General features: G+C 41.0%; 1 protein-coding gene across 2 annotated transcripts in view; it reads left to right on the top strand.

Annotated features, from left to right (window-relative positions):
* Nucleotides 1-24,821, top strand: part of LOC126187885 (E3 ubiquitin-protein ligase Arkadia-like) — a 343,683-nt gene that overhangs the window by 92,189 nt on the left and 226,673 nt on the right. Inside the window, exon 3 of one of the 2 annotated variants that reach the window (XM_049929228.1) lies at nucleotides 9,191-9,595. The exons of the other annotated variant lie outside the window; for it this stretch is intronic. Coding sequence (XP_049785185.1) covers nucleotides 9,191-9,595 — 405 coding nt within the window. The remainder of the gene's footprint in view (nucleotides 1-9,190; nucleotides 9,596-24,821) is intronic. 2 annotated transcript variants of the gene reach the window in all.

Here is a 24,821-nt window from a genome sequence, read left to right as displayed (position 1 = left end):
TGCTCGATATCAAGTTGCACTTCCGGGATATTGGATCATGGTTATGAGGTTGGTATGCAGAGGTGGAGTAAAGTTGGTTGAAACTCTCAGCTACATGACTACTATTCATGACCGCTGCAGTGGAGGTTTTGTCTGCAAAACGGATGATAAGGTCTGGATTCTTTTGCTGGTCACAGACAGCAATATGTTCCGTAGGAGTGATGCTGGACTCACCAGGAAGCAATGTAGGAAAGGAAAGTGAGGCCAGGTTAGAAGTGAGGTATTCCTGGAAGATTACCAAGATGAGGGGATGGAAGGGGGAAGAGGATCATGGTTGGGGCAAGGGGGGGGGAGGGGGGCTGGAGCAGTTTTAAAAAAGTTTCTATATGGGACTTTAGCTGTTGTCAGTGGGGCATGTGGCAAAGACATGTTTTCACTGCAGCGAATGAGTAAAGGAAAGAAGGTCCTTCACAAGTCCAGGATGGTTGAAATTAGGTTTGGGGCTAAAGGTGAGGCCTATAGGAAGTACTAAGACTTATGCAGAGGCCAGAGTTTGGGAAGAAAGATTGACAACAGTGTTACTGGATAGGTATTTAGGGGTAGTGTATTTCATGGAGGACACAGGAAGTTTTTGGGGCTGTGGAAGGTGGAGTAACCAGAAAGGCATGGCCGGGGAGCTAAGGGGGGTTGACAGAGGGATTGGATCAGAGTATTAGGCTTTTTCTTGACTATAGGTAGTCCCAAGTTGGTATAAGATAGAAGTAGCTGAGACAGCTCCCGCTGATGATGCTGGGAATGCTGTTCCAGCAGTTGGCGGGCAAGAGTTTCTGTTGCAGTGATGCCATTCAGGTAGTTTGTATCACAGAGTAAAAGAATATTGCTCAATTATCATATAGAGCACTATGTAGGAAGTTAGAATTTTTTTAAAAGAAATAGGAAGTAGTGAGCATGCTTGTAAATATATAAGTTCAATTGAAAATTAACATGCGTGACAGTAAAAACGTGCATGATCATAAATAAATCCACATGATCATATACTGAGATTGTAAATAAACCTGTGATCGGCTAACGGTCAAGTTGGGCAATACAAATCAGTAGAGGAGAATGTGTTAAAACTACTAAATTTACATGTTCAAAAAGGGTTGAATTATTTCCTTAGTTCTCTTGACTCTATGAAATGGGAGAGATTACTCCTTTTGAAACTTGATAGATTGACTTAATATTACAGCTGGAAACACTTATGATGCTTTTCTGTAATTAAACATTCATTAACAGATCAGTCATTTCAAATCATAGTATAAAGACAGAATGAATTCTTCAGCTGTCCTCGTGACATCACGAATCATTGTCACAACTCTCAGAATTCTCTTGGGCTCTGCACGCCTTCGAGAAGGGGTGCACTTCAGTGGAACAACCACTGACTCACCAAGTGTCATATGGTGGGAACCAGCTGTCGTAGTCTTGTAAAAACATGGCATCCAGCCCCCACCCTCCAATTATATGCACATACAAACAAATTCTCACACAGTACGCATATTCGCATTTATTAACTATGTAACGAAATTTCTACCTGCAGCTGATGAATACCATTTGTTCATAAGGGAGACGTAGTAACCTACCACGTTTGTGAAGTGATAAGTTACACTTCAGGTGGTTTCACCGCATTTGCTGGGCGTTACATCACAGCACCATTTAATGTGGTGGGCCATAACAATAACAGCCATTTAAAGTCCATCTTAGATGGTGGTCTGCATGTGTTTTGAAGGCAGGTACTGTAGAGGAGAAGATATTACAGAAATATTAAGGAATAAAGAATGGACAACGAGTTGTAGATAAGTAAAGGGAGACAGTACCAAAGGTAAAATTGTATGGAAAGGAAGTGAGCCAAATAGGCAGTTTATTATAATAATAATAATGGTAATTTATGACTCAAGCAATACGTAAAATAAGGGACTGGCAGCCGCTTGCCTATAGCAGATCAATGCATGGAGCACAGAAACATGTAATAGAAAACAGCATCCACACTAGCTTTTGAGCACTAGTTCTATTTATAGCAAAAGTACACACATTCACACAGACACCCAGATTCGCACTCCAGTGGTCGCAGCAAGATTGAGCACACTGTTGAAGAAAAATGCATTTTGGAATTATTTCCTTTCTTAGAATATCTGATTTATCCCAGTTTTGCCTTGAGAAAAATGAATATGATGTCAGATTTTTTTTCTCTAGTTTTTATGATATTCTTATTTCAAGTGGAAATACTAAAAATACATTTCAAAATTCTTTTCCTTATACAAACAGCTAAAGAATTTAGGGTTGATAAAAATGAAAGTGACATTAGAGATTCGATTAGCAGGTGTAACTCTGGTTTTAAAGCTTTGCTAACTTAAGTAAAGGGACTTATTCACATGTATGTCTTCTTTTTGCTAGTTGTTTGTACTCTTTTTCTGGGTCTTCTCTACACACTGTCCAATATAAGTCCACAAACATAGAAGTGTTAAATTTTCCCCCAAACCTTCACTCCATCTGTGAAATGTCCTGGTGGAACTGCTCTACATGTTCGTCATTTACTGTACCACAGTTGTCAGGGATGAAGTCCAAGTAAGGACCTGTGGAATGGAGTTTAAATGACATTTTGCAGCGTAATTGATGGTATTTTCCAGAAGATTATTCACAGTGACAACTTACTTGTTAACTCTTTGATTTCACAGGAAGCCATTTGCATCATCTTTAAATACTTTCCATGTTGCTTTCTCATGGCCCTGGAGAACTTGTCCAAAGTTTTTATCTTTAAGATGATGACAAATCTGTTGAGTAGTGAAGATACTTTCTTTAACTTTAGCAGCACTGATCTGTGGAAAGCTTCTCTGATCTCGTCTGTCCTCTTTACAAAGTTCTTCATTAATCCAGTTTTTATGTGTAGAGGGGACAAAAGAAATTTGCTTTTTTCTACCAGAGGATCACACTGCACATTTTTCTTTTTGGGGCAGAGATTTTCCCTAGGGGGCAAGATCTTTACTTTGGAGTGAGATGACCTAGCCTGACTATCCCACTGACACATGGAACAACAGTATTTTATGTAGCCCCACTGTACGCCCAGCAATATTGTAGTGACCTTTGTCACCACAGATGTATCATTGATGGTCAGTGTATTCAGTTGCTGTCAGAAGTGGTCTCATGTTTTCATAGGTTTCTTTCATGTGGAAAGCATGGTCTTATAGGGAGTGAAGGGAGGGAATTTCCATTATGTAAAAATACAGCTTTTAAACTTAGCTTTTAAGAGTGTATAAACAATCTCCAGTCCTTTGGATTGTATTCCAGATGTAAAGATGTATCAAACCACTCACATTACAACAGGCAACAAGAGTATTTTTCTTTATAAAGTACTAATTCAGGTCTTTTTGCTGAGTCCTATACACAGACACATTGACATTAGATTGCAGAAGATTCTGTTTTTGAAGCTGTTATGCCAAAAGCTCTGCTTCATCTTTAGATATTCCACGTCTCTAATTAAATCACTTATTGTTAGTTCGGCCTGGCTAAATCTTTGTGGCTCACTGGTCAGTTCACTTTCAGGCATAAATTCAGTATCGTTTAAGATGATGGATGGGGTGATTTCTCCCTTCCATGCACTTTGTCTACATTAGACTGCTGACTGTATTCTTGTGGAGATCCTCTCCATGCGATTCTGGTCGAATGGCTGGTGGGATGTTGGGATATTCTACAGTCTGCTTCTTTTTTCTGGACTTGCCATGCTGGAGGGTGAGGGAGAGGGATGTTGTGCAGGAATGTGATTTGAAGGCTCTCTGCAAATCACTGGGCAGCAAACAGCACAGAATGAGCATTTTTGTTTACCACCCACAGAGGGTCACAGCACATGTTTTGTAAATTGTATGTGGTACCTAGGACTGATCCATATCTCCTAATTGCATCCCAAAGTAATGGTGATATTCTGTCTCCATAGACATGGCAAAAATTGTCAAGAACGTTTTTACAGTTACATGGCATCCTGGATACTGTGCAGCCTGGGGGGAGACAGTTTTTCTTTTTTCCCCAAAATAAATAATATGTTACATTTACACACAGGCTAAATGAAACTCATTGTAATTCAATACCTGAAATAAGCTACACAGAGCAAATGTCTCAAAGGATTAGCAAGACTGACAAAATTCACAAAGTTATAGTGACATGATAGATGATTCCTGCATTCAGCTGTGCTAACATTATCTGTCGATTCCAAATTTTCCTACTAGTTATAAAAATTACTAATAACCCATCACTGTTTTCGCTCAGATCTGCCAAAACAATCTCCTAGCATCAAATTACGTAATAATTATCTTTATAACTTAAATGGGCCGTATCTGAGAACCAAGAGCCAGCTGAAAGTTTTAAATGTCATAGTCATTTTCCCATGATGAAATGGACCAAAAATATCTATTTTCAAGTCAGAATGATTTTCACTATTGACTAGTGTTATTGATACTAGATTATTAAAAGCTGTTTCTTGAGCTAATTGTGGTGGGGAGCAGGTATGAGCTGATGGAGGTGGGAAGCAGGTTGGGAAGGACACAAGGAGGTGGTAGTGGGAAAAAGTCAGATTGGGCAGATGACTCCGTGGCCACACAACAAACTGAAAAGAGTGCAGAGGGCCTTTGTTGACCACCACCTCCAAACAGTTGTCCTTAACCACCCATTCTACATTCAAAACACCACCCACTTCCTTCATCATCTCTCCACAGTCCCTTTCCCATTACCACCAGACTTGCTGTTGGTCACTGTGGATGTGGCGTCTTTGTACATCAGCATTCCCATGCTCATTACCTTTCAGTCATGGAACACTACCTTCCCCAATGTACTTCTGATACTAAATCCACCAACTGCCATGGGTACCAGCATGGCAACATCTTATGCAAACTTATTTATGGACCATCAGAGGAATTCTTCCTATCCAGCCAACACCTAAAACCTCTTGCTTGGTTCAGATCTGACATCATTTTGATTATATGAACTTTTGACATCAAGCCACCTTCCCACATGTAGTTCTCCACTTCTCAGCTGTTTCCATAAATATGTCTTCCATATCAAGTGCACTAACCAACAGGGGTACTTCCATTTTGACAGCTGTCACCCTTTCCATGTCGAAAAGTCTCTTCCTTACAGCCTTGCCATCTGTGGGTGCTGCATCTGCAGTGGAAAGCAGGAGTCGTCAGAACCTTGACTGACAGAGCATATCCTTTCCAAGTCATCTATGAACAAATGTCCTGCAGCATGTGCTCCTATGACACCATTTAATCTGTTGGCCAGCCACCGACCAGCACTCCTCTGAAAACCCACTATCACCCAGGCCTCAAAAGCTCAACCATATTCTCCATCAGGGCTTCTACTATCTCACGTCATGCCCTGAGATGTGGGATATCGTATCCAAAATCCTGCCGATACCCTCAAAAGTAGTGTTCCACTGCCCAGCCAACTTACCGAATATCATTGTCCATTCTAAACTAATCCTATTCCCTAGACTGCACCCCATGAGGCAATCCTTGTGGTGCAAGACCTGTCTCATACACCCACCTGGCAGCTCCTGCTGATGTCCAGTCAAAGGCATTTCGTTCCCAATAAAAGGCAGGGCAACATATCAAAGCAGCCATGTTATACGAGGTGCATTCAAGTTCTAAGGCCTCCGATTTTTTTGCTAATTGACTACTCACCCGAAATCGATGAAACTAGCGTTACTTCTCATGTAATCGCCCTGCAGACGTACACATTTTTCACAACGCTGACGCCATGATTCCATGGCAGTGGCGAAGGCTTCTTTAGGAGTCTGTATTGACCACTGGAAAATCGCTGAGGCAATAGCAGCACGGCTGGTGAATGTGTGGCCACGGAGTGTGTCTTTCATTGTTGGAAAAAGGCAAAAGTCACTAGGAGCCAGGTCAGGTGAGTAGGGAGCATGAGGAATCACTTCAAAGTTGTTATCACGAAGAAACTGTTGCGTAACGTTAGCTCGATGTGCGGGTGCGTTGTCTTGGTGAAACAGCGCACGCGCAGCTCTTCCCGGATGTTTTTGTTGCAGTGCAGGAAGGAATTTGTTCTTCAAAACATTTTCGTAGGATGCACCTGTTACCGTAGTGCCCTTTGGAATGCAATGGGTAAGGATTACGCCCTTGCTGTTCCAGAACATGGACACCATCATTTTTTCAGCACTGGCGGTTACCCGAAATTTTTTTGGTGGCGGTGAATCTGTGTGCTTCCATTGAGCTGACTGGCGCTTTGTTTCTGAATTGAAAAATGGCATCCACGTCTCATCCATTGTCACAACTGACAAAAAGAAAGTCCCATTCATGCTGTTGTTGCGCGTCAACATTGCTTGGCAACATGCCACACGGGCAGCCATGTGGTCGTCCGTCAGCATTCGTGGCACCCACCAGGATGACACTTTTCGCATTTTCAGGTCGTCATGCAGAATTGTGTGCACAGAACCCACAGAAATACCAACTCTGGAGGCGATCTGTTCAACAGACATTCGGCGATCCCCCAAAACAATTCTCTCCACTTTCTCGAGCATGTCGTCAGACCTGCTTGTGCAAGCCCGAGGTTGTTTCGGTTTGTTGTCACACGATGTTCTGCCTTCATTAAACTTTCGCACCCACGAACGCACTTTCGACACATCCATAACTCCATCACCACATGTCTCCTTCAACTGTCAATGAATTTTAATTGGTTTCACACCACGCAAATTCAGAAAACAAATGATTGCACGCTGTTCAAGTAAGGAAAACGTCGGCATTTTAAGTATTTAAAACAGTTCTCATTCTCGCTGCTGATGGTAAAATTCCATCTGCCCTATGGTGCTGCCATCTCTGGGACGTATTGACAATGAACGCGGCCTCATTTTAAAGCAATGCGCATGTTTCTATCTCTTTCCAGTCCGGAGAAAAAAAATCGGAGGCCTTAGAACTTGAATGCACCTCGTACATCAGCTATGCTGCAACTTCTGTACAGCAATCTATGTGGGCACGACAAGTAATCAGTCATTTACTCGCACAAATGCGCACTGCCGAACTGTGGTAGACCACAAACCTGAGCATCAAGTTGCCAAAAATGCTGCACAAAACATTACAAATGACTTCAACACCTGCTTAACTACATGGACCATTTGGATACTCCCTTCCAGAACAAGTTTCTCTGGACTATGCAGGTGGGAATTCTCTCTCCAACACATGCTATACTCTGTCTCCCTGGCCTAAACCTCCAATAACCTGTTACCACTGCCTCAACTTGCCTTTTCCCTTCTCTATTCTGCTCACGCCACACTTCCTCCATCCAGAATGTGCACTGCCTTCTTCCACAACTCTTCCCCCCCCCCCCCCCCCCTCCTCCCTCACACAACCATCCACCCGTGCAGGCATTCTCCCTCTTCTCCCCCCCCCCCCCCCTTTTCAATACCTCTCCCTTCTCTCTCACCTCTCTTTCTTTCGCTTCATCCTCCCTGTTCCCTCTTTTGTCCCCCCTGCTCCTTTCTCACCTCTCTCTACATCTCTTTTTGCTCTACCCTGTCTACTCGTTTCATCTTGTTGTGCAGCCATGGTGTTATCTTCCAGCAACCCAGGCAACTGCTTTTAGTAATTGAGTATTTGTTACTCAGTCTTGCTTCGGCCACAGGAGTGAGCATGTGGGTGTCTGTGTGGTTGTGTGTGAAAGTGGGTAATTCTGCTAGATAAAGAGCTAGGTATGAATGCTGTTTTCTGTTACTTGGCTTTGTGCCCCGTGCATTGATCCACTATAGGTGCATGGTTGCTTTTCCAATATAATTTCAGTTTTATATACATAAAACACATTAGTGCAGCAAAACAAAAAATAATTGCTGAAAATGTGATTCAGTCCAGATTCTGAAATATTAAAGTCACTTTTTTTATTTTTATTTATTTATTTATTTATTTATTTTATCAGCCTGTAGAACACACTAAAGGACTGGTAGGTGCTGCAATATTCAGATATTTCTTACTGTGGTTCCATCCCTGACTCCACTTAATGGCTTCATGTGTCTCTTCCATGTTTGTAATCATTGGAATTATTTGGAGATTTCCTTGGTGTTTTTTTTAGAGAATGTGTGCTTCATGCTGAATATCAATAGAATGTGACTCCCACAATTACATTCACAATTACAATTGTTCTCTACTTTATGAGTAGTATTGTATGCAATGTAATGTGATTGGCTCCTCCATAATATGGCAGACAATTCAAAATTTCAACCGCTGCCACTTTTTATGCTGTCAAGTGCACATTGATATCGTTGGTGAAACAACAGCTCAGTATTTTCTAAATCAGTTACTATCATTTGAGTGCTCATTACCTATTGTGTAAAATATGTTTAAAGCTTAACATTCTTATAATCGCAACTCCAGTCAGGTATGCGGAAGACTGCAACTATTTCTGTAGAGAAACACGTGTAAGAAAATGGTTAAAATGTTCTACGTAATAGTAGCCATCCCAACTTTATTATCTCTAAGGAAAACTTGTAGGCTCATAAAAAGAGAGTTCACAACAGTGTAATCCACTGAAATGAGATTTCTTTGAACTGTTGTTGGATTGCAGCTATTGAGATAATGATAGTAGATACCTTGGAAGAACAAGGAAATTGTGGTCACTGGAACATGATGCTTATTTTATCTCTCATGTGAAGATGATAACAGTAATTCATGTCTGTTGAAAGTACTGAAGATGTTTATTCGAATAATACACTAATTGTCCAAGCTATCACTTGAAATATGTACTATTCCTGTTCAAGCATCCTGTGCCTACAGTCTAAGAAAACATTCTTACATGGATGATTGTTATTGCATTTTCTAGGATTATTATTATGATGACCCACAAAGGAAGAATGGCATCTTGTTTTAAGTCTATAAACCTTTTAATAACTGTCACAAGTTATGTCTCACCTAAGTTGTATCATCCTCTAATTCAACCCATCTCACTTTGCTCTCTCACGTTATAATTACAACTTATACAGATAGTAAACAAGAACACAAAGGTTAGAGATTATGTGTGAGCAGTAAGTGAATGAAGAAGTAAAAAGAAGAAAGAAAAGTATGAAGGCTAATTCTAGCATGTTGTGCAGGATAGAGGTTGTTATTGATAGTAATAAATTGCACATAGACTTTTTGGTTATTCCCCATGTGTTAAACTGACTGGTTCCCCTGCACTTCTGGCACAGGTCCTGGTGATGCAGACTTCGATCAGCTGCTGTCCGACAATGATCCACTGTTTGCAGACAGTGACCCTGACGCAGATGAATCAGTATTGGCTACAAGCCTCGATGAGTACTATGGCTTCAGTACAGATGCTGGGGCTGTAGGGGTGGATGTGGCAGTGGGAGGGCATTGGTCAGCAGCGGTTCAGCCATCACCATCAGTTCTGCCTGGCAGCTCTGCACTTGCACCCCCACCTCCACCTCCACTCCCACCACCTGAACTGTTCGACTTGGTAAGACGCAAAAGATCACTTCGAGAGGATCGCAGTGCCTGTGCTGTTGCTGCTACTGCTGCTGCAAAACTGAGAGCGAGAACAAGGGGCATATCCTCTCCCTCGAGTTCCTCCACTGACTTCGTTTTCTCACCAGGTATTGTAATTGTTGAGAAGTATCTAGATGTAGTTTCTGTATTGATGAACAGAGACATACATTTCTGTGGTATTAAGGATGGCATTAATTGACAGAGCAAAAGGTAAAGTAGACAATGTTCCAGTCCATTTCACTTGGAAAATTGGTTAATTTTAACTGTAGGCAAGAAGAAATACGATTTCTTTAAGTAAATACACTTTCATTTCACAGCATTCACGTCTTCACTTTGTATGTTGCTCCTGTTGTGTTTGTTCACTTTAGTTTCTGGTGCAGCTTTCCATTCCTATGGATTTCATTTCGTGGCACTGTTCTGTGATTGTCAGTAACCTATATTGCAATGCTGACATTTTTCACCACTGATTGATGGCAGATTCATGTAGCAAATAATGTGACAAACTTTATTCTGTTAATTTATTTTGTGAACTTAACTTTCAATGTGTTTCTCTTTACTGGTCTTAAAATTGTTGCTTTCCCCTGTGCTTGAGCCCTATGTCATTGATCCTATGTTGTTTGTTTTTGCTTAGCAACATAGTAAAATGATTTCACGTAGATATTTAATCTAGGATGCTGATAAATTCCATACAGTATTGGACAATATTCAGTTTTATTCCACATTTATTGTGACACACTCAGGATGCGTAGCTAGTTTAAAATTTATTCAGGCCTGTGACCTACCATTTGGCTGTCTATGGCCGAGACTGATGGGCAGCTGCTGCAAGCTATGGTTTCCTATTGTAATGCTGACTTTTGTTTCATTTTGTTGCCTTTTTGTAAGGCTATTGCAAGGTTGTATAGTCCTCAGTGCTCATTTTATCAAAGGAACTATGCTTCGGAGTGAGGCTTTATGCTACTGTACACAATGTTGATGTAGAACATTCTTTTTCGACATATAAATTAACACTGACTGACAAGCGTCATAGTTTTTCTCTGGAAAATCTAGAAAAGGTTTCAGTTCTATCAGACCCCATATATTTTCTCTGCAGTCATAGCTACATAGTAAATGTAACGGAAATGAAAGGTTTAAACCAGATATTCCATGACTCTGAGTAACAACATGCCCAACAGAAATTTAGCTGAAGCGGAATAGAGTTTCGAAGCATGTGGGATTCAGAAGCTAATCTCCTTCACTATTGTGCATGTTCGATAATACTTAGTGCTTTTCTTTTGCAGGTTTCTTGATGTATTTTTGTGATATCCATATTTATTTTGCAACCATTTCCTGCATTTAATCTGCTAACTTTGAGCACACAGATGGTGTACACTGCTGCATATGTTTTGTACTCTTCCTTTGTCTGTAATAATGGAAAAAACAAAAATCACATGTTCAGAAGTTTGAAGTAAAGCGGTTAATATTAAGCGAAGTTGTGACTACAGAAGAGAAAGTGATAGTAAATCAAGAAAATGTGAGAATTGATAACATTGCATTTCTCACTTATATTTACTGAAACATTGAGGAGCATAGACCCCTAAAATTGCAGTCTAATTCCGCAGGAGAGGGAGGGATATATTTCTATGTGGGCACAATAGAGTGTGAGGGAAGAAAACATACTGACCACTCACTGAGACCAAAGTAAACTGTTCCTTTACCTGCTGAACAAGAAAAATGATAAAAGTTTAAAGTAGACTTTTTGTAATGTAATTGGAAGTAAATTACTTCCTTTTCACAAACGTAAAGATACAGAAACAAAATAAAATTTGGTTTCTGTGAGCAGGTAATCGTCAGTGGAAATAGGTGATATGAGAAAAACAAAAATTCTTCTCACATTCTGTTTCTAGTGATTGAATTGAAAAATAAAATACGGTGGCACATGATTATTTGTTCTATTTTTAGTTTAGATTGAATTTCAAACTATGGCTACTCATTTCACTGAAATATCCAAACATTCTCTTACAAAGATTTTCACATTCTTTCCTTTCTTAAATTAAAAATCAGAAACATCTTGGTTATATCATCGTGTTTGTTTAGTTCTGTCATCAACTCGTGTTGTACATAAGCAAAAATTTCAGTTTAAAATTAGTGGAAATTCAGTAAGAAGATATACATCAGCAATACTATAATAAATAAGGACTATTTTTATGTTGTTCTGTTTGGAAATACTTCAGATCTTTTTTCAGTAAGTACAGCTTTTTCATCATAACTGAAAAGTTCAGTGTTCACTACAACATGCATACATGCACGTATGCACGTGAGCGTGCACACACACACACACACACACACACACACACACACACACACACACACACACACACACACAAGTTGCTAAAACAGGAAAAATAATAGCAGATCTGATGAATACACACACCAATTTTCAGGCTGAATACACCCTAGGACAACCAAGAAATCTGTGGGGAAAACAGGAATTTTTTCATCTGGTAAAAGCCTGGGAATTTCTTAGAATTCTGGTAATTTTTCATTGTTTTAGTTTTCAGTTAAATTTTTATAACTTTGACTTGTAAGAATTGATACTCTAATGAATAATTTTATTTTAGCCTGCCTCTGCAAAGTAATTTTGCAGCAGTAAAATAGAAATAAAAGAATAACACCAAAATAGAACTTTAGTTCCAAAGAAAAGGTGTTCTTTACAACAACAAAACACAATACACACACAAGCGTCTGCAGACATCAAAATGTGTCAAATGCTTTAGGATGAAAATTTCACATGTAATTGTAATAATGTATGGAAAAGTTGAAGTGCTTGTCAGAACAGGTATTCAACTAAGTAATTCATGAACTGTTCTGTGATAGCAGTGCAATTTGTAATCACGCTTGTTACTAATTTTCAGCTGCTGCAATTTAAGCTTTGCTCTTGGGATCATGCCTAATCACACACTTGGAGAAAAACCAGCAAAAAAATTTTGAAGGCCTATATTGTACAGACATGTTCAAATTATTATACTAAAGACATTTTTTCCAGTACTTCACATTTATTACACATTTACATCCACATACATATTATATTTGTACATTCAGTACTTTTTATGCATGCCTTTGTTCTTAATCAACATTTTTTATCCTGTTTGTCATAGTTTTTATTAACATTTCACATGACTTCTTAATATCATTGTCATGGTACCAGATCTCCATGAGATCTTGTTTGGTGGTTATTCTAAATTTCCTTATCCTCTGTTTTACTATAGCCCATATACACTCCTGGAAATGGAAAAAAGAACACATTGACACCGGTGTGTCAGACCCACCATACTTGCTCCGGACACTGCGAGAGGGCTGTACAAGCAATGATCACACGCACGGCACAGCGGACACACCAGGAACCGCGGTATTGGCTGTCGAATGGCGCTAGCTGCGCAGCATTTGTGCACCGCCGCCGTCAGTGTCAGCCAGTTTGCCGTGGCATACGGAGCTCCATCGCAGTCTTTAACACTGGTAGCATGCCGCGACAGCGTGGACGTGAACCGTATGTGCAGTTGGCGGACTTTGAGCGAGGGCGTATAGTGGGCATGCGGGAGGCCGGGTGGACGTACCGCCGAATTGCTCAACACGTGGGGCGTGAGGTCTCCACAGTACATCGATGTTGTCGCCAGTGGTCGGCGGAAGGTGCACGTGCCCGTCGACCTGGGACCGGACCGCAGCGACGCACGGATGCACGCCAAGACCGTAGGATCCTACGCAGTGCCGTAGGGGACCGCACCGCCACTTCCCAGCAAATTAGGGACACTGTTGCTCCTGGGGTATCGGCGAGGACCATTCGCAACCGTCTCCATGAAGCTGGGCTACGGTCCCGCACACCGTTAGGCCGTCTTCCGCTCACGCCCCAACATCGTGCAGCCCGCCTCCAGTGGTGTCGCGACAGGCGTGAATGGAGGGACGAATGGAGATGTGTCGTCTTCAGCGATGAGAGTCGTTTCTGCCTTGGTGCCAATGATGGTCGTATGCGTGTTTGGCGCCGTGCAGGCGAGTGCCACAATCAGGACTGCATACGACCGAGGCACACAGGGCCAACACCCGGCATCATGGTGTGGGGAGCGATCTCCTACACTGGCCGTACACCACTGGTGATCATCGAGGGGACACTGAATAGTGCATGGTACATCCAAACCGTCATCGAACCCATCGTTCTACCATTCCTAGACCGGCAAGGGAACTTGCTGTTCCAACAGGACAATGCACGTCCGCATGTATCCCGTGCCACCCAACGTGCTCTAGAAGGTGCAAGTCAACTACCCTGGCCAGCAAGATCTCCGGATCTGTCCCCCATTGAGCATGTTTGGGACTGGATGAAGCGTCGTCTCACGCGGTCTGCACGTCCAGCACGAACGCTGGTCCAACTGAGGCGCCAGGTGGAAATGGCATGGCAAGCCGTTCCACAGGACTACATCCAGCATCTCTACGATCGTCTCCATGGGAGAATAGCAGCCTGCATGCTGCGAAAGGTGGATATACACTGTACTAGTGCCGACATTGTGCATGCTCTGTTGCCTGTGTCTATGTGCCTGTGGTTCTGTCAGTGTGATCATGTGATGTATCTGACCCCAGGAATGTGTCAATAAAGTTTCCCCTTCGTGGGACAATGAATTCACGGTGTTCTTTTTTCCATTTCCAGGAGTGTATTTTCAACTGGGTTCATATCAGGGCTATTCCCCTTCAATTGCTTTTCTTCCAAGTGCTTGGAAACACTTTTGACTTTCTGGCAAGGTGCTCCATCATGCATAAAAATGGCGTCTTTATTAGGAAACCATTCATTTATTTGGGGGAAAAGTTCCTTTTCAAGAATCTCTTTATATTGTTCTTGCCTCATTGTCCCTTCAACAATGCGTAATCTTCCAGGACCTTTCACGGTCATCACACTCCAGACCATAATGGAAGTTGGATGCTTCACACATTGCTGCACACACTCAGTTTTGAACTATTCTCCAGGTCTGCGATCAAAATACTGGCTGCTTTCTTCCATCACAGTGAATACAGATTCATCACTGAATCACACCTGAAGCATGTGTACAAAATTGCAAGTTAGAAAAGTTGGAAACAGTAGCATAGGAGACCTCAACAGTCCCAAAATTCAATTGTGCATTTCTTCAGTATCAGTAAAACATCACAATTTCAAGCCAAAACCCCTAACTTTAGAGATCAGACCCACTTAATTTACCATGTCATCGCACATATCTTAGCCCAGTCCACACTTGCCCACTCCTGAAGTTGTTTAGCGTACTGCAATCTTTTGGTTTTCATGGCAGGTGTGATTTTCTGTTTTTTCCTTGGTTGGCATGCCTCTAAACCACATTCAAACACCCTCCTCCTCACTGTCACAGGTGAAACTTCAACACCAAAACCTTTCAGCTGATCGCACATGTCTGTAGAAGTAAGTTTATGGTTCATTGTTACCATGTTTGTAAGTCTTCTCATTCTTATAGGACTGATTTTATTTTTATTTTATTTACTTTTATTTATTTATTTATTTATTTATTTATTTATTTTTTTTTTTTGACGTCCACATTTTTCTTTTCTGTTTGGGTTGTATTCACCACCTTTCTGTACTGAAAGTTTGATTCTGCTGACAGTTTCTGTGATATTCTCATTCTGTCAGCAATTTCTTGCGGGTATAACGCTTTTTAGCAAGAAGTGCCACCACAGCTGAAATTTTCTGAGGTGAAACATCTTATGTATTCCCCATGACCTCATTTTCTTTGGAAACTCCATGATTTATTCCTATAGCTAAAAACGAGCAAGTTCACAAGCTGCAGTATATAATGTCTTGTCAATGTACAAAAAGTTGATAGAATAGATAACAAGCCGAAGTACACCACAGAAACATAAAACATTACTGTAAACACAGTTTCAAAGCATGTACACAGACAACTAAAACAATTTGGAGAGAAAATGATAAATAAATATTACCAAATGTGAAAAAGTCAGTGATCTGCGAGTTGATTGGAAGGGAAATTTTGTGACATCAATCAAACCATTAAAACAAATAAATTATTACACTTTTCTCTCCTATTTTTATGCCTGAAAACTTAAGAATATAAAAAAAATAATCATTTAGTCTAATAATTTGAACACATCTTTATGTGAAAACTGTGCTTTTCTAGTAGCAATGCTGTATGCATATTAAATTCAATAATTAACTTTTCCTATTTGTGTGTTCGTGCTACTTAACAGTGATTTTTGCTTGGCTGAAAACATTACATGTCCTGTGCTCTGTATATCTGTTGTCATTGGCTGGCTAGATCACATGTCATGACTGATGATTAACTAACAAAAGCACATCACAATCTCTATTTCAGTGCTTCAGAAGTTGCCATGCTATATTTGGTGGAATTTGTATTTATACTTTTGTAATAGGAAAATATGGAGTGTACATGCACATCAAAGATCTTTCCAAAATATGTCTTTTTGCATTTCATTTCCTAAAATGATGGGAAGTTCTAATCTGGTGTATAAAACCTTTACCACTCAAAAGATTGATAAGTTTTACAGCTCCGAGGGAAAGCATTGTCACTTAACATTGGGAAAAAAATGTACTGTCATCCAGGGTATCTGTATTTTCACATGGCAAAAAGTGTATTTTTAACTGAGAAATTCAGGTAATGTCACCACCCCCTGCTGCCACCCCCCTCCCCCCTTTCCTGCCCATGCATACACACTGCATTATTCAGGCATGCACCTTGGACATTATTATACCCTCTCTCATTATTTTGGCTGAGATCTTGTAGCCATTATCAAAATGATTCGATGACAGACTTCTGATACTGAATGCATACCTAAATATTCTTTGAGATGCCAGAAACACATGATCAAAATTATACTAAGCAGTTCACAACACGTTTGTTACAGATGATATAGTTGGCACATAGCAAACACCAAACATAAGGCACATAGCAATTACTGAACGTAAGTGAACCCAGAGGTACTGAAGAAGCCACAGACCCACAGTGATAGAGTCACATGGTTCATCATTCATCCTGTTAGCATTGTACAAAATAATAGGCAGTGGAGACTTGAAACAGAAATTACTGTGAGAGAAAAGACATAAAATGAAGGGATTATATTAATTGTCTAGGTGGAGGTCCTTGTATTGGTTGATCATATTGTATGCCAATTGTATTTGTACTGCTGCTTTGTGCACACAATCCCGAAAGGATGAGGGTGTGACCAATATCTGAGCATTATCATACTCCATAGAATGGTTGGTGGAATTACAATGCTGGACTATATCAGATTTATTTTGACTGTTAGTGTTCATGTATGATTCATTTACTGTGTATGGTTTGTTGTAAATAACTTTTACCACACTGGTACATAATCGTACATGTACCTCCTTTTGTTACAGCAGGAGCTATACATTGCTCACTATTGGTACAAAATGTAAAGGTTGTAGGATTTGCTCTGACCAAAGTTCCTTATTTAATTTTACTTCTGCGCCAGAAAATTTCCTCATTGGAATTTGACTACATTGTTGTTGCTTTTTGGAAAAATTTGATTTATGCGTCTGCATCAAAGATGTCTCCTTGAAAACAGTCTGTGTTAGATATTATATACTATTTAGCTCTTTTCCCATTACATGAAACATTTCTGGAATTTGATCTTTGGGGATAGCTTTTAGATCTCTCAGTGATGCATTTTTAATCTTACCTATTCTTTTAAAATGATGTCTCTTTAAGTTTTTTCTTTATTTTTGTGCACAGAACAAAGTCACATGGCCTTATTTATGGCAAATGTGGTGGCTGGGGCATCATTAAATTACTATTTTTGCCCAAAAATGAACAAACAAGCAACAAAGTGTGAGCAGGTGCAAAAGCCATGAATTGAATCAGATTTTTTTTTCAGATTTTTTCTTGCAAACAGCACTAAATTTGTTAGTGGTGGTTCTTATTGACCCACTGAGCATAACCTTCACATTTGACCACACTTGTTGAGTTTTTTCAGTCTTGGTGATCCAGAATGTTTCCACTGGGATGACTGAGCTTTAGTTTCGAAGCCATATCCGTAAACCCACGTTTCATCACCTGTTGTGGCGCATTTCGATAATTGTGCAGTGTTGTCGATTTCATCTAGTGACTCCTGAGCAAGTTGCATTCACCACAGTTTTTGTTTGAAATTCAAAATTTCCAAACAAATTTTGATATTGTATTTTTCATATCCAAAACATCTGAACAAATTTTACGGTGTGAGCCAAATGATGTGCCAACATCATCAACTACTTCATTGATTGTGATTCAGCAATAATTCATAAGTCTTTTCTCCGTTTCATTGGTTAGTGATGTGGTGGGTATCTGTAGTACTCATCATCTTCACTGTTCTCATGACCTCCTTCAAATGCTTATTCCACTTGCAAACCCTTGTTTTACCCAAAACAGACTTACCAAAACCAATATCTGACATATATAAAACATTCTTATAACAAAATTTGCATTAAATTAAATTATCTGATCCATTTTTGTACAAAATAAATGTCAGTACTACTAAAATATACAGGATAACTAAAATATGAATGGTACTGTGCGAGCCGTTCCATACAGAATGGTGGATTGGTGGGTTGAAGGTCAGTGTGCTAGGGAGGGGGAACCAGCTTGGTTTGCTGCTGCATTTTGTTCTGACCTTAGTACTGGCATGAGCGAACAAGAGGTTCTTCCATCTGTTGCACAACATATTATAAAGTTTTTAACTCATGAAGGTGCTAAACCTTCGGAGATTTTAACTCATTTAAAGGCAAAGTTTGGGATGCTAAACTATCCCAGAGCTGAGTGTTTACGTGGGCCAGACAATTTAAGGATGGCCAAGAAAGTGTAGAAAATGAAGGTCATGCTCCATGGCCAAGGTCAAGCCCCACAGTGACATCTGTGCTGTTCAAGAGCTTATTGAAGGTGATCACTGGTGCAGTATTGAATAAATTGCTGAGGAAGTGGGTGTCAGCATTGGGAGTGCTCAAACCATTATCAATGAATAGTTGGGCTTGAGAAAAATTTGTACTCAATGAATTTGAAAGTTGTTAAGAACAGCAAAAACAGGTGAGACTGGAGATCTGTGAGAGGCTTCTGAATCCATTCCAGCAAGAAGAGAAGGATTTTTTGAAGTGCATCATTGTGTGATGAGACACTGTTGCATCATTATACTCCAGAATCCAAAATGGTGAATAAGGCGTCACAAGTAAAGGATGAAGCCTGCACAGTGAAGGCGAAAACCTGCTCGCAGCTGTGAAAGTTCTTGTGACTCTGTTTTTTGGCTACAGAGTAGTGTTACTCATCGACTTTCTGTATGATAAATGTATGGTGAATGCAGCTTACTACTCCTGGTTGTTAAGATCAGAAAAAGCTGCCTACCGAAAGAAAAGATGAAGAATGTACATCAGAGATGTCGTCCTCCAAAACAGTGCTAAGCCTCACTCCATGAATTTGACAATGGACAAATTGGAGGACACGCTCTGAGAAACCCTCAACCATCCTCCCTTCACTCCAGATCTGTTTGCACCTGACTCGTATTGTAGGTGGGTGGCTACTATGCCTGATGGAAACTGCTGCATCATGCTGCTGCTGCTGTTGGAGTGGACCAGCAGGCCTGCTGCACTGTGGCACCAAGTCCAGGGGAAAAAGGGGGGGGGGAGGCTTAGCAGGAAGCAAGTTTCCCGGTGGGGACTCGAATCCGTGGCTGTGGCTGGCGGCTCCTTGTCATTCCTTGTCCAGCATAGCCCCTTGATACAGCTGGACTGTGATTGACTCTGCTACAAAATCAACTGTTATTTATGCCAGATAGCAACACAATTGTTGTGTCAGTGCCCCACTCCTCGTCACTTACCTGGCAACACCAGCGGAACGCCGATAATGGAGACATCACCTTCCTTGTGCTGTGTAGTGCCGATGTGCTAGCAAGCTACTCTTAGCGAGGCTAGCCTATCTTGCAATAATTTGACATTCTTGTTGGCTTTAGCTAAATGTCAACATACCACACTTTTCAGACACCAGTGACTAATTCAGTGTTCCAAAACACCTTCTCAAAGATTTTACTCTTAACCTGGTAGCGGCAGTACATTACCGCCCCCTCCACCGACCTCTACGGAGAAGACCCAGCGCCTCAGATCTTTCTTAAGACTGTTTGTCACATCTACAATAGTTTCCTTTACAAAACATCTGATGGTGTGATTTTTAAAGTTGAGAGTCTGTGTTTGACTTCAGCCTTATATGCTAAATGCTTCCTTAGCCTATTTAGTTGCTTACATCTACAGCACTTAACAGTCCATTAGTTCTTCTTGGACTTTCATCACTTTGTGCTTTTACATTTCTTACTTTCTGTAAAACATATAGCCTTGATGATTTGCAAATATTCATAGGTTATTTCCCATAAACTCAAAAATACATTTCTCTCTCATATTTACATTACGCTACTATTCATACTGTGGCTGTCATCACCTTGGAATCTCTCCTCATGTTGTTTAATCTCCCAATGTCTCTCAAGAGACCCTTGCCCTGCTCATTATCTCAAATGTTATGAAACATATTGTGCTGCAAGTCTTTTTGCCACCCTCAAGCCCACACAACTTGTAACTCCCCATTCCACACTTAAGAACAAAAAGTGACACTCTTTCTTTCTTAGTGAATTATCCTGAACATATCATCTGTAACAATAAATGCTCTAGCTCTGTTAAACTCTTATGCAGGGCATCTCATCTTTCTATCTGATGTTTTTTTTAATCTTTTGTTGAAATTTTGTTCTTGTGACAACAGTTCCCCTTATGTTTTCCCAGAAAACACTCTTCCAAAACAATCCTCACGAGAAAACCATGTACAGCACTAGTTGAATCACTCATTACAGACTGAATTCGCTTCAAAATGCTTGTCTTTTTGGTACTCCTGCTCCCACAAAACAACTTCCTGGTGCCTGTGGCACTATACCATGTGAATTACACCTTATTGTATTTGTACACGTTTTATCTGGTATAGACATATCTTGTAACAGCTCTTTACTGGCAACAGCTTTCTGTCGCCGAAGGTTAACTTTGGCGTGATTTTTCACGCAGAATATTTACTTTCAGTCTTGTGTTATACTCTTCATCCGATTCATACTTGTTGCATACATCAGACTGTGGCTGTGTGGTAAACAGCTCGCTGTGCAGGTCAGCTGCGTACCCTGCAAGGCTGTGACACAGTACTTGCGCTCGAATTACGTACCAACCCTCTGATGCAAATTCTTAAACAGCTTTAGCTATGGGGTCTTGATCGTCCACTCTGTGAACTCATCTTGTGCCACCACATCTGCAACCCAACTACCAACAACCCTTTAATATCTAAAACAAAATAATTATTGTAGCTCAACTCTGCTTTTCACAAAAATCACCAGCACCTGCACTTACATGTGCATCTGACACAGGCTCACCCTGCCTCAGTGCTACCCCCATTATCACTACTGCATTCAAATCACCTGTGTTGCTATCCTAACACTTAATCAAGTCTGTATAGTCTATACCCATTCCTGCTACCTCAGACTCCACAGTTCCACTTGATAGTGGAGCCAATACTTCTATGTTACTCTCCTTAACTTCAACAATGTCCTTATTATGTGCTTTGTGTAAATTTTCAGGAATTTATGTTACGTTACCATATATAATTACCGAAATCTTGTCAAAGATTGTCCACCAATCTGTAATGTCCTTCCATACTATTCACAGGACCAACAGATCAGCTACATTATTTGCAGTTGGCCATACTTCAGGAACTACTACTACTACTACTACTACTACTACTACTACTACTACGTGATCAGGCCCAGTGGACCGCACGCATCTACAAGTTTCCTCCTCCACTGTATTCTGTCCATTGCTGCTATCCGCCATTCGTCCACATCTATTGACACTTGGTTTAAATCTTCATTGAGTCCATCCCTCCAACGCTTCTTGGGTCTCCCTGGCGGTCTCTTTCCTGTAGGCGTGAAATCCAGGAGCTTCCGAGGCCATCTGTGATCCTCCATCCGGGCCACATGGCCAGCCCACTGCATTCGTTTGGCTTTGACAGTTCGTGCTATGTTGGGCTGCTGGTATAGTTCCTCAAGCTCTTGGTTGTATCTGATCCTCCATTCCCCTGTATCTGCATCCAGAACCAGACCGAAGATCTTCCGAAGCACTTTTCTCTCAAAAATGAGGAGCTTACGGAAGTCCTGTTTCCGGATACTCTATGTCTCACAGCCATATAGAACAACAGGCTGGATCAGGGTTTTGTACAGTCGAATCTTGAACTGTCTGGAGAGAGATTTGGACTGAAGCAGTTGTCCTAGGCTGTGGTAAGATCAGTTTTCTGCTTGTATTCTGGCTTTGAGCTCTGCTTCACATGATGAGTTCTCAGTGAAAAGTGTCCCTACGTATTTGAATTCTTGCACTGTCTTGAAGGAATGGTCCCCAACCTGCAGTGATTGTAGATGATCAGCAGTCTGACAATCACCACGCATCATAACGAGGTACTCTGTCGTGGCTTCGTTTATGTTTAGCCCAAATTTGCTGGAACAGGTAAACTAACCATAAGCCTGCTCCTCTACCTTACAGCTTCTTCTTCCTCACTGCTTCCTCCCTTTTCCTTCTTTCCAATCACTCCATAATCAACGTATTCATAATGTCCTGAGGCCCACTTTCAATCCTGTGGCCATTGTGCTCTCTCCACAACTTATCACCATACTCTGGAGTTTTGCTGTAAACAATTTCCTTCTCTTCAGCCTGAAACACTTCCCATCTTTTAGACAAAAATTTGCACTCACCACTCGCATCTTATCTCCTTCTTCTCTGACAGTTCTCAATACCTCCAGTGTGATAGCCTCCTGCTGCATCGAAAACCCTGCTCCCAGTGGTACTGACCATGATGTGATTACCTCTTATCAATGACAAAACACAAATGAAAAAATAATAATAGAAAAACCACTTAAACATATCACTATCCCAACACTTCTCACAACTTTACATGCTTAAATACGGAACTGTATTCCTTGCTCTGAACAAGTCAAATAACCGTAACGTTATCATTTTACTTCTTACTATAACTTACATTCTCTCGCCTGAGTGGCGAGTACACATTGAAATAATGACTAAACTTAGCTTCACCTTTGGAATTGTTACCCATGCTTACCAGCTTATGTACGACTAGACAGTGAGCCACATCTCTAGCTTGTGATACCAATGTAGCCCATTTCAACCAGGTACAAACTAACACTTATGCCTCCTCAAAATCCTGTATGTGTTCACTTGTCACATGCTGAACTTACAAGTAAAACTCAACCCTGGCAAAGTCGGCTGACTTGGCACAACACTACACATCAGGGGAAAAAGGGGGGGGGGGGGGGGGACCTACACACAGAGACAGCACGTGCCCCACTCTGTGTTACTGAAACTACAGCCCTGCACTAGTAGAGTCATCTGCTTCATTCGTGGGCAGTAGTTGTAAGTGTTGCTGCTCCCTCTATTGTCACCAAATGGGGTGGTGACGAGCTCGAAGATCTCAGTTCTGATACCTCTTTATAGCCAACTCCATGGGTGGCAGAAGGCCAAGTGGTGTCGGGGTGATGCCAGATGGCAGGCTGATGAGGCCCAGGAAAAAGGAGCTGTCAAAATTAACGCTTTTATTTCCAGTTGATACATTGATTCTGCGGGGTTGTGTGAAGCCATTCACACCCCTGCCCCCTGTCAGTTGCCAGCCAGTGTCCACCCAGCTGACAGCAAAGTGTACTGTCACCCTGCTTTGCTGACGTCTGCACTCGGCACCAGGCCAGCGGCTCTATTGTGTGAACCATAGCACTGATGTCAGTGGCACATACTGGAATCTTGCAGAGGTCTACCCTGTTTGGTGAATGGCTGCATCCAGATGGCTGAGACGTGTGGTAAGAGACCCAACCACCGCATTCTCAGTAGGCAGCTGCTGTGCCTGGGGTGTGACATGCTGCCTCCTGGCTGGAGTGCAGCTGCTTCTAGAGTGGACCCCAATGATGGAGACATTTGCCTTTCCTCCACCATTCATTACTGTTGCTCTGGTCAGTTACTCGGAGCAAAGCTATCTTGTCTTGCAATAATTTCACACTCAGATGTTGACGTGGTGTGCTCACTGATTACCTGTGGCTAGTGCAATTTTCCACCACACTGTCTGACAAATTTTATTCTTAACCTGGTAGAGGTGCTACGAAACTTTGTATGTATCACCTACTTTTTTAAACAAATCTCATTATTCTGATGGGATTACTTTGATATCTGTGTTATTGTTTTTAAGCTTCTTGTTAACAATAAACAGTAAAGCATACATTTGGATTTCCTCCCTGCTCTCTATCTATCATAATTGACAAATGTACTGATCTTACTTCTGTAATTTGTTCTTCATTTCATTGCTACACATCGGATAACTGTACTGGTCCTGTAGTATGATGTAGTTGAAACAGTTGGGTTTCAAAGATCTATTCTGTTTGTGGTGGGGAGGGTTTTGTTTCCCACTATCTTTTTAACAATCAGTTCACCTACCTGGATAGGTTTCACGTTGCCTGCCCCCTCACTCAGCAATGGTAGATACTGGTTTAGCCCACAAAAGCAACATTGATGAAAATTCAGATAAATACGTACCATGCAAAGGCCAGTGTGATCCATTTGAAAAATGTCTGAAATTTCCTTGAAGTTGACCTATTGTCTTGAAAAAATGGGAAATAGCTATCAAGTCTGTATTTAATATCTCAACATCAGTTATCCAATGTTACTGACTTTCTCTGTTAAAAGCTCAGTTGGTATAGGCAAATGTTTCATCTTTGACACAAGTAAGAATTGTAGATAGGCTAATGGATACTAATGTGCTCTTCTAATTATTTTTAGCAATCCTGGGCCCATATCCATTGATGGAGTGGAATAAAAAGGTCAGATCACACACATTAATATTTAATGATAGGAAAAAAAAGACTGTGTACGCCGTCAAAGCGGAGAAAACTAAACTTCTTTTTTAACAGAACCATTTTTTAATAGAGTGTCAAAGATAATCCAGTCATGTCATAAAAACACAATAAATAAAGGAGCTCTTGACCACTTGTTTAACAGGACTCAATAAAGTATGCGTGCCACAAAGATAAATGACTGCTCCGTGACAACACTGGTGTGAGTTTCCACCTGGCATGATTATTACGTGTACCAATTATGTTGGTCCCGTGTACCGACATTGGACTCGGACTGCGCTGGGCACACCTCTGCCCAGGTTTCTCACTTTTCACACTTCTTGCCTGAGTCTTCAAGTACACAGCTCGCTGTTAATACTTATTGGCAAAAGGAGT

The sequence above is a fragment of the Schistocerca cancellata genome, chromosome 5, assembly GCF_023864275.1.
Source record: "Schistocerca cancellata isolate TAMUIC-IGC-003103 chromosome 5, iqSchCanc2.1, whole genome shotgun sequence".
NCBI lineage: Eukaryota > Metazoa > Arthropoda > Insecta > Orthoptera > Acrididae > Schistocerca > Schistocerca cancellata.
The sequence above is the reverse complement of the archived record's forward strand: the minus strand, read 5'-3'. Positions and strand labels throughout refer to the sequence as shown.